This window comes from Rattus norvegicus, chromosome 18 (genome assembly GCF_036323735.1).
Source record: "Rattus norvegicus strain BN/NHsdMcwi chromosome 18, GRCr8, whole genome shotgun sequence".
NCBI classification, from domain to species: Eukaryota; Metazoa; Chordata; class Mammalia; order Rodentia; family Muridae; genus Rattus; species Rattus norvegicus.
The window spans coordinates 29,016,730-29,029,323 of NC_086036.1; the positions used below are offsets into that span (position 1 = coordinate 29,016,730).

The 12,594-nt window shown below is 41.4% G+C and overlaps 1 protein-coding gene across 20 annotated transcripts in view; it reads left to right on the forward strand.

Moving 5' to 3' along the window:
* The window catches only part of Pcdha4 (protocadherin alpha 4), a 431,954-nt gene that overhangs the window by 328,456 nt on the left and 90,904 nt on the right, over window positions 1-12,594 (forward strand). For 2 of the 20 annotated variants that reach the window (XM_063277056.1, XM_063277057.1), the window contains exon 1: window positions 1,800-4,781. The exons of the other annotated variants lie outside the window; for them this stretch is intronic. In XM_063277056.1, coding sequence (XP_063133126.1) covers window positions 2,016-4,781 — 2,766 coding nt within the window. In that variant the 5' untranslated portion in view covers window positions 1,800-2,015. Of the gene's footprint in view, window positions 1-1,799; window positions 4,782-12,594 lie in introns of those variants that run through there. 20 annotated transcript variants of the gene reach the window in all.

Sequence of the window (12,594 nt, forward strand, 5' to 3'; positions counted from 1 at the left end):
GACATTTTGTCAATTTAGGATTTGATGCTCATTTGGCTGTGCTATCAAAATGGCAAATATAAGGGCTGGAGAGATGGTTCAGTGATTAAGAGCACTGGCTGCTCTTGCAGAGGACCTGGGTTCCACTCCCAGTACCCATGCAGCCTCTCTTAAAATTATTTGTAACTCCAGTCTCTGCCTCTCTTACAACTCCAGTGCCCTCTTCTGGCCTTCGCAGGCACCAGACATGCATGTAATATAAAAGCATACACAGATAAAACACCCATACACATAAGATAAAAAAAATCTAAAAATTTAAAGGGGCAGATATATTTGGCCTTTATCATTGGACAAGTCTTTCTATTAACCATTGTTTCTCCATAAATTCTAGTTTATATGGACAAGAATGCAATGCCATGGGGAGAGTTTGGAAGATGTATGGTGGGGATGGCCCTCCGGAGCTATCTTTCTGTTCAGGACTCAAATGAGATGCTTTGATAGTGGCTGTCAATGATGGTTTGAACAGGGAGATAATAAGAAGAAAAACTAAAAAAGATGTAATGTTGCCTATGATTTTTGTATGAATTTCCCATGCTGATTCTGTTTTTCTTCCTTAAATCTTAGTCTATACCACCCCCCCCCCACAACACACACACTGTCCTCCCTGATTTGGCTCAGAATTTCTCAACCTGATGGAATTGCAGGTTTGACTTAAGGTCTAAAACTAAAGAGGACCTCTCAAATGTATACAGCTGTCCAGCTGTATTTATTCTACTGTGAATACGTGGGGAAATGGAAAGAATAATCTTACATCCCTCAACAGTCAGCCTCGCTAGGCTAAGCTAAGAGGAGAAAGTGCAAATCCTACCCCCTGGCAGATGAATGATCATTCACTGTGTTCTGGAAATTTGGTGAGGGACAAATTCATTTTTATGGGCTGTTTTCACACCTGGTAAAGTCTGTTAGTGATGTCCACACCATGGCGTGCGTCTTGCTTTACTTTTGACTCAAATTTGTTAAAGTTTGCTTTGATTGGGAAAGTGAGGACACGTTTGCCATTTTCATTGCGCTGTGCTGCTTCCTATTATTTCTAGTTCCCTGATGAGAATCTGCCTGTGATGCCCAGGGGGAAATTGGTATTTGGTGGAACACTGCAGTTAGTAATTCCGCTTTTGGTCTTAAGAAGAGAATGAGGAAATTGTCCATTTAAGTCAACGAATTGAAAACAGAGCATTTCACGTAAAAGTCGAGAGAATTGTGTGATTAACATACATGTGTAGTCATTAACATTCAAAAATCGTCACTAGTTTCAGACAGCTCTATGAGCATAAAATACAGAATTGTGGGAACTTCACATTCAGGTTTTTGCTTTGTAAGTTTTGATCCTCAGGGGCTCTGAATAAAGGTATCAAATGAAAGATTCGAATGAGCAATTTAGTGTTTAATATTTAATTAAATCGTTCTTCTTCAGCTCACCCTTCAAGGAAAGAGGCTGACTGCAGGGTGCTAGGAAAACACGTGGATTTCTTTCTCTTCAAATAGAGATGCTTCTTGTCAAACTGATCATTATTCTCTCTGTAGATCAGGTTGAAAGCGAAAGTTGCTTCCCTTTGCTGCTTTCTGTTTTCAGGGAATGAATTTTGGGCCCTGGCCACACTGTGCTGAAGAACACCAGTCAGTGCTTTCTTTTTCTCCACATGATCGTAGGTCCTCTTTGGGGATAGTTGGCAAGCTTGTGGTTTTGCTTCTTAGTTTTGACAGGTTGATGACATCTTATTATCTCCAGAGAGTCTAGGGTGGCTTGAAAAGAAAGGGCGGGTAGTTACTCCTAAGGGGAGAAAAAAAAAAAAAAAACAGTTCGCTGAAAAATCGGAGCACAGAACCTTGCTCCCGCTGGCTCCACTGCCTCCAGCAAGCCAATCTAGAGGAAGTTTGAAATGAACACCAGTGTTGGTCCCCAGAGACCCACCTTGTCGCCCCGTATTAAACCAGCAATAGCCGACCAAGAGCCCAACAGCCACAAGTTTACCTAGGAAATGTCACTAGCAGGAGGCGTGTCAGTTCTTCCAGCATCTTTCAGGTCCAGACCAGCACTAGTGGCCAGGCACAGGAAAGACCCCCCAGCCTTGGGCGAGCGCGGACTGAGCCTCCCCACCCGTGCAGTTTACCTCTTTACCCCTAGGCGGCGCTGCACTCCTCCTCACGTAGCACAGCTTATCCTGGGCGTAGCGACAGTGGCCGCAGCACTTCGAGCTTGCAGTGCAAGCAGGCAGACCAGCTCTCACGTTTTACAGGCTCCTTCTCTCCAGGAGTTCGGAGCATGGTCCCGGGTCGCCGTAGCTGGAGCGTGGACGCCGAAAGGGAGGATGGTGGGCTGGGGGATGGCAGTTTTGTGCTGGTGGGTCTCTTGTGGTGCTGCAGCGGGACAGCTGGAGTACTCGGTGTTGGAGGAGACGGAACCCGGAGTTACTGTAGGCAATATCGTCTCGGACTTGAAGCTGTCAGCAGCTGCTCTGTCCTTGCGGAACTTTCGCTTCCTTTCCAACCACAGAGAGCCCTACTTCGGGGTGGACCTGGGCAGCGGTAGCTTGGTGGTTCAAGAACCAGCGGACCGCGAGCGGCTGTGCGGGACCAAAGCTGCCTGTATCCTGACATACGAGCTAATGTTCGAGGACCCTCTGGAGCTGCACAAAATGCGCGTTCGCCTCCTAGACACCAACGACAATTCACCCATCTTCCCTGCTGGAGATGTGCACCTGCACATCCCGGAGTTTCTGCCACCCGGATCCCGGTTCATTCTTCCGAGTGCCCAAGATGCTGATGTGGGAAGCAACGGGGCACTAAGTTACAGCCTAAGCATTAGCCAACACTTTCACCTGGATATGGGGTCACGGGTCGATGGTAGCAAATACCCAGAGTTGGTGCTGGAGAAAGCACTGGATCGAGAGCAACGGGACACCCACCTGCTGGTGCTTACTGCTCATGATGGTGGCCTGCCTGCACGCTCTGGAGCTGCTCAAGTCACTATCACTGTGGTGGACACCAATGACAATGCACCTGTATTTGAGCACTCCGTATATAGTACCAAGGTTCCAGAGACTGCACCCAATGGAACTGTGCTATTCCACGTTCAAGCCTTGGATCCGGATGAAGGATCCAATGGAGAAGTCTGGTACTCCTTAAGCAATAGCACACCAGCAGAGCTGAGGCACCTCTTTCACGTGCATCCTAAAAGTGGGGAGGTCCAGGTAGCTGCTACACTAGGTCCACCAGAAACGTTGTTGGAAGCATTTATTGAAGCAAGAGATGAAGGGACTTTTAGCTTAGCTAGCACTACTAAACTGCTTGTGGAGGTGACTGATGTGAACGATCATGCCCCCCAGATAGAGTTCATGACCTTCTTGAGCTCAGTACTTGAGGATGCAGCTCCTGGCACAGTAATTGCTCTCCTGAGTGTTAAGGACGAGGACCTGGGTTCCAATGGTAAGGTCACTTGTAGCATGTCCAGCAAAGGCCCATTTCAGTTGAAGGCTTCCTTTGATAGCTACTACAAGTTGCTGACTGATGGGCCCTTGGATCGGGAGCGAGCAAGTGAATACCAGATCCTAATCGCTGCTTCAGATGGCGGCTCACCCCCATTAAGCACCAGAAGGACACTCACTGTGTCTGTTGCTGATGTGAACGATAACACACCAAGCTTTCCTCAACCACAACAGGAACTTTTTGTGGTTGAAAACAATAGTCCCGGAGTTTCTTTAGGCAGTGTGTTTGCTCAGGACCCAGATCTGGGGGAGAATGGCCTTGTCTTGTATGAGCTGTTGGATGTCATTTCTGAAGGGATGCCACTTCCCTCCAGCTTGGTGTCAGTGGAACCAACCAGTGGTGTTATCACTGCCAAAAATTCCTTTGACTTTGAACAGCTCAGGGGTTTTCACTTCCAAGTGGAAGGCCGAGATGGTGGCATTCCTCCCAGAAGTGCAACAGTGACTGTGAACTTGTTTGTGGTAGACAGGAATGACAACGCTCCAGACATCTTGTTTCCCTTGCCTAGAAATGGCTCTATCCCGGTGGAAAGAGTGTCCCGCTCTGCCCGAGCTGAACACCTGGTCACAAAAGTGGTAGCAGAGGATGCAGACAGTGGTTCCAATGCCTGGCTCTCCTACCACATCTCTCAGGCTTCTGACTCTAGTCTTTTCAGAATTTCAGTCAACACGGGAGAGCTGCGTACTGCACGTTTAGTTTTTCCCACTGATGCTGTTAAGCAGAGCGTGGTGGTAGTGGTTCAGGACCACGGAGAGCCACCGCTTTCTTCCTCTGTTACTCTGGGTGTACTGTTGAGCAATGCTGCTCCTCAGGTCTTTCCAGACTTTGAAGACATCTGGGAACCAGGAACACAGCTTTCTGCCCGGAACTTGTACTTGGTAATAGCCCTGGTCTGCATTTCCTTTTTATTTCTGGGGTGCTTGTTTTTCTTTGTGTGCTTCAAGTCGAACCAGAGCCCAGATTGTTGCTCTCAGAGCTTCTGTCATTCTCCAGAAAATGTGAGACACGAGAGGACGATGGCTTCTAGTCATTGTGTGACATCAGCCACAATAGATGTCACCGCAGTCGAGAGACTTTGTCAGACACATCTCTATCAAGCCTCTCTGGGACCTGGTTATGGTAGTAACAGCTTGCTCTTGCATGGGAAATACCAGGTTGCTGATCTGAGAAATCTGGCCCCTGGTATAGGACTGAATTTGCCAATATCCTGTATTCAGATTCGGAATAGGAAAGGGGATCATACAAATGTGAATGCCATGGTAAGCACATCTTATGGGGTTTGACTCCTCTGGCAAGGAGATAGTTACTAGCTATGTTCTAGAATATTTCTTAGATGAGTCTTTCTTTGGTTTGCACTTAACCATTTGAATACTTTCTCAATATGTCAAGAATTCTGGGAACATGCATTAGAATATTGTTCTAGAACTCAGGGAATTTAGTTATTATTTTTTATAAAGTAAATGTTAAAGATTGACTGACTGTGTGTGTGGGGTGGAGGGGTGTATGTGTGTGTGAGTGTATTCATGCACATGTGTGGAACATGGTATGCCTGTAGATGTTAGAGAGAACGGGTTTTCTCTTTCTATCATGTGGGTTCTGGGTACTGAACTCAAGTTGTCAAGCACCTTTATCTGCTGGACCATTTCATATAGTTTATTCCTGAGAAACATTAAAAGCTAGCAAGATCTATACTAGTAATGTGGAAAACTAAAATTAAAGTTAAAGATAAAATTAAAGCCTAAAGTTGAAGATGAAGAAGTGCTGGAGGGTTCTCTGGGCAGCGGCTATGAGAAGGACTCCTCAAAGCATCCTAAAGTGAAAGGCCACATGAGCATGCGTGTCATGAATCAAACACAGAAGACACACTCAGACCGCTGTGATACTCCTGAAAAGACTCACTGGAGATGTAGAATAAGTGTCAGTGGATACCCATCAAAGATAGCGATAAATCATGAGTGAATGTCTGCATGGAAGGAAGGAATCACGGTCAGATTTGTAGAAGAGATATGAAATTTGACTTTGGTCTTGAATAATATATTAATAAAATGTGGCATATTCTGTATCCTATACTTTTATTGAGTATCAGTGGGGAAAATTCCCTTTGAGAAATGCTGCTTAGACATAGCTGGTAGCTCCACAGTACTCTGTAAATACAGAAAAATTACAAGCATCTCTCAGAATGTCTATTGGTATTGACATAAAGAAGGCAACACTAGTGGGTAAATGACTTGACTTTTATGTTGTTTTTATCAAGCATATTTTTCCAAAAAGAAAAATGAGCACTTTTTGTCAGTCTATGTGTCTTCAGAGTTATCTTTATTTTTCAGAATCCGTTCAACATGGACTCATTTTCTTATTATTTTAGGAGCTGGTGCATTTGAGAATGACATACCTAATACAAGTTAAGTAAAATACTCCAGTGGCTTTTGGAATTTCAACAAAATTGAATGGAGTTAGGTCAATGCATTTTACACCATTACTATTATACATTATTATTTTCTGCTATATTCTAGAAATAATCATGAAAACAGGGAATTATGAACACAGAAATCAGGGAAGGAAAGTGAAGCATGTCTTGCTTCACTCTAAGAAATGAGGGGAAATGGCTTAAGAATTATTCCTCTCTCAATTATGGTACTACAAGTACAAAAGATTCAAAGTATTATAATTTTATATATTTACCATTTCTTGTGCTATTATAAGGGCTAAATGTAAACTATACCTACTGAATGAATTAATAACTATACAAATAATGGATTGAAATATGAACGCTTCAACATGTGGTTCACATATATACCTATAGTTAATACTTTAATGGCTGTTTCCAAATATAATGAATTTCCAAATACCAGGAAATGGTTCGCCAGAGGAACTTTCTGGCCTTAAAACTAGCATGAAAACACTTAAGTGCTATATTTTGAAATAAGCATGACTCCAGTTCTTAGATGGCTAAGAATCAAGAATCACATCATTACATCATGAAACTTGCAGAAAATGCTACCTATAAAATCTCAGTGTTAAGGGAGGAAATTGCAGTGTTCCAATGTTAACCATTCAAGCATCAAAGTTCATAAAATATAAGTACCATTCATTTGCATAACTTTTGTTTTTGTTTTTGTTTTGTTTTGACACTGGGTTTCAGCATGTAACCCTGGTCTGGAACTTACTGTGTAGACCAGGTTGACATCGAACTCATAAAAATCAGCCTAGGTCTGCTCCCCAGGTGCTGTGAACAAATGTATAGATGATCATTCCTTGATCATTGCTTTTGTGAAAAAGAGGATAAGGGTATTAAGGATAGGACTAGTTTGAGAAATTGCTGTGACTAGAAAAGAGAAATGTTGGCCATAATAAAGGCCAATGGATATGGAATTTTAAAAGGAAAATGAGGTCTTGATTTTTTTAAAAGAAGTAGGCTGAACAGATGCCTCAGTATATAAGAGTACTTGCTATGAAAGCATGAGAACTTAATTTTGAATCCCCACCATCCATGCAACACTGTAGGCATGCCTACAAACAGTACTTGTGTTGCCTGGCAGAGACAGGCTGGTTCTCAACACCACAAGACTAACTGGACAAGCCCAACTGTGTGTTCAGTTCAGTGAGAAATCCTGTCTTATTTCAGGTAGAAGACCCCCCCATACTCCCTCTAGCTTCTGCACGTGGAGCATGGGTGTATACATCTGCAGTCCCACATGAATGTTTCGCCTCCCCTGACAAAATAAACTAAAAAATGATAGCAAAGGAAAAAAGGCCCCTTTCACATTTTGATCTTATATGAAAGATAAAGCGGCAGGGTTATGTGGAATCATCTGTTTATATTTTGTTAATTTCTAAGTTACTTTCTCCTTTTAGTTGGCTTGCAATATATTGGTAATTTATAACATCAAACATTGTTTGCTCGAGAAATCCAGTCAAACATGGATTTCATCTTCATTTCCATACTGAGCTATGTAGCAGATACAATCAACAAAAAATCTACTGTACAACAAATAATGTGCCTCTCGCCATTGTTTTGTTTTGTTTTTCTGTTAATATACCCAATTCCTTAAATTGGTATCTAAGAAGATACCCTTGGTGGGTAAATTTGGACTTTCCATTTATAACTGAAGTATTGGCAATTTTTTGGAAAACACTACTGTAGCAAAAATGGATGGACAGCATAAAAGTAGTCTTTAATTAAAGTATTAAAGTTTGGGCATCTCATTACCATATTAAAGTGATACTGTTCAAAGATAAATGGGGTATAGGATACTTGCAATGTGACCTGTTTACAGACTAATAGAATGCATTTGACATTCAAAATGTGTCTAGTTATTTGTTGATATCCAGTTGTAAGAAGACTTTAACCACAGGTTGATTAGATATTTCCTTGTTACTATTTTGACTTTGATGATACTGGTCACACTTTAAAACATTTTAGATTGCTAAAACTTAGGAAGCCTGCATAGCATGTGAAATATATTCAGATTGTATAAACTTCATTTATGTAGTATAATAGTACCGTAAAATAGGAAGGGTCAGGTAGGTAACAGAGAAAGTTAGCATTTTTATTGATTATAGTTTTCTGTAATGTCTCATTCTGTTGCAAAGAGCAGTTTCCTTGATGAGGGGAGAGACCTACACTTATGCAGATGTCTTAATGTGTAAATTTACAACATAACTCCTATCCCCAAGGCTTATGGTCATTGTGGAAAAGGAGGCAGAAAGATGTTACGGACCAGGGGAACAAGGAGTTTGCTCCTGGGAATGTCAGAAGCTATACCAATAAACTCATACCAATATGGTTGCATAAGTAAGATCTGAACAAAGAAGACACAAATGGACCTGCTAACATGGAAGGTGGGAAACTCACGGGGTCTCAACCCTACACAAGGAATGGCAGGCAGCTAAGAAGTTCTGAGAGTGAGGGAGAGAGTCTTCCCCAGGGAAGGGCATGCTAATTGGTTATACAATACCAAAGGGTCGGTAAGAAAACATACATGTAGGTAACATTACACAGACTAAGCAGGCTTTTGTTGTACTATGTATTTATGTAAAGAACTCATTTATATAGTATAATAGAGAACATTGGATAGGTACTTTTTGTTTTATATATATATATACACAAATATATATATGTATAAACAATGTACATTGTTTTAAACAATAAGAAGGAGTACATGAATTTGAAAGAGAGCAAAGGGGGGCATATGGAATGGCTAGGAAGGAGGAAAAGGAAGGGGATATGATATAACTATATTGTAATCTCAAAAAATAAAGAAATAATTTAACCAGAAGGATAGCATTATAGCTTGAGTGGACAGAAAAGAAAAGCAATACCTAGAAATATGTGAGTGGAAAAAGTATTGGCAGTGTGTCTGATAAGTTAGTGATCTATTGATTTATTTTGTTGCCTTCAAGTTTGCAGTTAGAGGGAAACAGTATTCACTTATATAGGCTGCCTCGAGAACTGACTACATGCTAAAAGGTTTTTTGTATATTGTTCAAATGCATATAAAATATTAACATTTGTAAGAACATAAAATAAATATGAACTGCAGTTTAAACTCCTGACTACAATATTATGGGTTATTGGTAAGAGTAATAAAAGCAAGTAAACAAAAAACAACAACACAGCCCACAACAAGCTAATGATGAAAGGGACCATTTGTTTTGTTCCTAGAGTGTTTTTGTTTGTTTGTTTGTTTTTGCCATGTAGTTATCTTTTTCATTGAAAAGTTTTATTATAAAAAAGTTCCCCTCCCACAATTCTCCAGTATTGTCCCCACTTCCTCACCCACTCAGCTTTCTGTGTTTTCATCTTTCAGAAAACAAAGAAAAATACCCTTGTGAAACAAAAACAACAACAAAGAAAACAAGAAACAAACAAAAACTCACAAAACAAAAACAAATGAGCAAAAGACCAGCAAGATAAAAAGGCTAAACAGCAAAAATGAAATTAAGAGCTCTAAATACTACTGGGTTTGTTTTATGATGACCAACTAACTTCTCCTGGGCATGGGACCTGCCCTGGAGTGTGATTTACATAGCCAGTGAGACTCCTCTGGAGAATGCTAATGTTTTTCCATGTGGCCAGTGTATATCAACGGAAGATCTTTAGGGGTGGGCCCTGTGTTCATCCTCCCCAACCCCAGTGCTCAGACCTTGTTTGGACTGAACCTACTCGGGCTTTAGGCATGCTGCCAGTCTTTATATGAGTTTATATATCCTGTGTCTGGGATTCTGTTCCTTAGAGTCATCTGTTATCTCTGGATGTTGCAATCCTCCTTGAAGACACATGAGCCTTGAAGGGAGAAGTTTGATGAAGAACTGAGTGCTCCAATGTTTCTCAGTCTTTGAATATTGTCCAGCTGTGGGTCCGTGGGTCAGCTCCCATCCACTACAAGAAGAAGATTCTTTGATGGGGGCTGAATGAGACTCTGGTCTATGGGTTTATTTGTATGTCACTAGGAGTCATTTTATTGCCATGTTCCTTTTGCAAAACAGTATGTTAGGTTTGCCCATAGGCTTATGGCCTATCTAGTCGCAGGTTCTTGAAAACATTAGTAGTGAAGTTATGGGTCCAGTGTTATGAATTAGGCCTTAAATCTAATTTTAAAATGGTATCTTGTTACTCACAGCATCTATGCCACTGTTCCTCCATATCACTTCAGTTGGGTTGCTGCTGTAGGCTTCAGAGTTTATAGGTTGCAGGTATTGATGATTACCTTATTCATGCAGTAACTCCCAGAGAACCTTTCAGTACCAGGACTCTAGTCAGTAAGGGTGAATCTTCTAGATAGACACAAGCTTGACCTTCCTTGTTGGGTGATTTAAATGAATGTTATCTTTAGCAATAGTGACTTACCATAGGTTCTGGGGAGTACCAATAGCTCTGGCAATTGCCTGTGATGCGTAGGGGTTTCCAGAGGACTCTTTTGGCGAATGACTTAATGAGAAATAATGGAATTTTGGAACTTGAGGTTTTATTTGGTGGTATAGAACTTAAAGAGTTGTTCTTATATTATTTGGTGACTTCAGTTTCTCTCTTTTTTTCAAATTAGTCGTTTTTTTCTTTTTTCCTTTTATTGAATATTTTCTTTATTTACATTTCAAACATTATCACCTTTCTTGATTTCTCCTCCAGAAACCCCCTATCACATCCCTTCAGCCCCTGCCTCCATGAAAGTGCTTCCCACCCACTCCCTCCTGCATCCCTGCTCTGACATTTCCCTGTACTGGGGCATGTAGCCTTCACAGGACCAAGAGCCTCTCTCCGACTGAAGACCAACAAGGCCCATCCTCTGCTACATATGCAGCTGGAGCCATTGGTCTGTCCATGTGTACTCTTCGGTTGGTGACTTAGTACCTGGGAGCTCTGGGGTTTCTGGTTGGTTGATATTGTTTTTCTTCCTATGGGGTTGCAAACCCCCTCAGTTACCTCAGTCCTTTCTCTGACTCCTCCTTTGGGGACCCAGTTCTTAGTCCAATGGTTGAATGCAAGCATCCACCTCTGTATTTGTCAGGCTCTGGCAGAACCTCTCAGGAGACAGCTATATCATGCTCCTGTCAGCGTGCACCTCTTGGCATTCCCAAAAGTGCGACTGGATTTGGTGAATGCATGAGGGATGGATCCCTATGTATGGCAATCTCTGGATGATCTTTCCTTCAGTCTCTGCTCCAATCTTGGTCTCCATATTTCCTCCTGTGAGTTTTTGTTCCTCCTTCTAAGAAGTTCTGAAGTATCCTTCTTGAGCTTCATGTGGTCTGTAAATTGTATCTTGGGTATACCAAGCTTTTGGGTTAATATCCACTGATCAGTGAGTACATATCATGTGTGTTCTTTTGTGATTGGGTTACCTCACTCAGGATGATATTTTCTAGTTCCTTCCATTTGCCTAAGAATTTCATGTAGTTATTGTTATAATAGTTGAGTAGTACTTCATTGTATAAATGTACCATATTGTCTGTATTCATACTTCTGTTGAAGGACATCTGGGTTATTTCCAGCTTCTGGCTATAATAAATAAGGCTGCTATGAACATAGTGGAGCACGTGTCCTTGTTATGTTGGAGCATTTTTTGGGTATATGGCCAGGAGTGGTATAGCTGGGTCCTCAGGTAGTACTATGTCCAATTTTCCGAGGAACTGTCAGACTTATTTCCACATTGGTTGTAGCAGCTTGCAATCCCAGCAATAATGGAGGAGTGTTTCTCTTTTTTCACATCCTCACCAGCATGTGCTGTCATCTGAGTTTTTGATCTTAGCCATTCTGACTTGTGTGACGTAGACTCTCAGGGTGGTTTTGATTTGCATTTCCCTGATAAATAAGGATGTTGAACATTTCTTTAGATGCTTCTCAGCCATTAGATATTTTTCAGTTGAGAATTCTTTGTTTAGCTCTGTACCCCATTTTTAATAGGGTTATTTGATTCTCTGGAGTTTAACTTGTTGATTTCTTTTTGTATATTGGATATTAGCCCTCTCTCATATGTAGGATTGGTAAAGAACTTTCCCAATTTTTTGGTTGCCATTTTGTCCTAATGACAGTATCCTTTGCCTTATAGAAGCTTTGCAATTTTATGAAGTCCTATTTTTTGATTTTTGATCTTAAAGTATTAGCATTTGTATTCTGTTCAGTAAAATTTTACCTGTGCCCACGTGTTCAAGGCTCTTCCCTACTTTTGCTTCTATTAGTTTGAGTGTATCTGGCTTTATGTGAAGGTCCTTGATTCACTTAGACTTGAGCTTTGTACAAGGAGATAAGAATGGATTGCTTTGGGTGTTGGGGATTTAGCTCAGCGGTAGAGCGCTTGCCTAGGAAGCGCAAGGCCCTGGGTTCGGTCCCCAGCTCCGAAAAAAAGAACCAAAAAAAAAAAAAAAGAATGGATTGCTTTGGATTCTTCTGCATGCTTACTACCGGTTGAACCAGCACTATTTGTTGAAAGTGCTACCTTTTTTCCCTGGGATGGTTTTAGCTCCTTTGTCAAAGATCAACTGACCATAGGTGTGTGGGTTCATTTCTGGGTCTTCAGTTCTATTCCATTGATCTACCTGCCTGTCTCTGTACCAATACCTTACAGTTTTTAT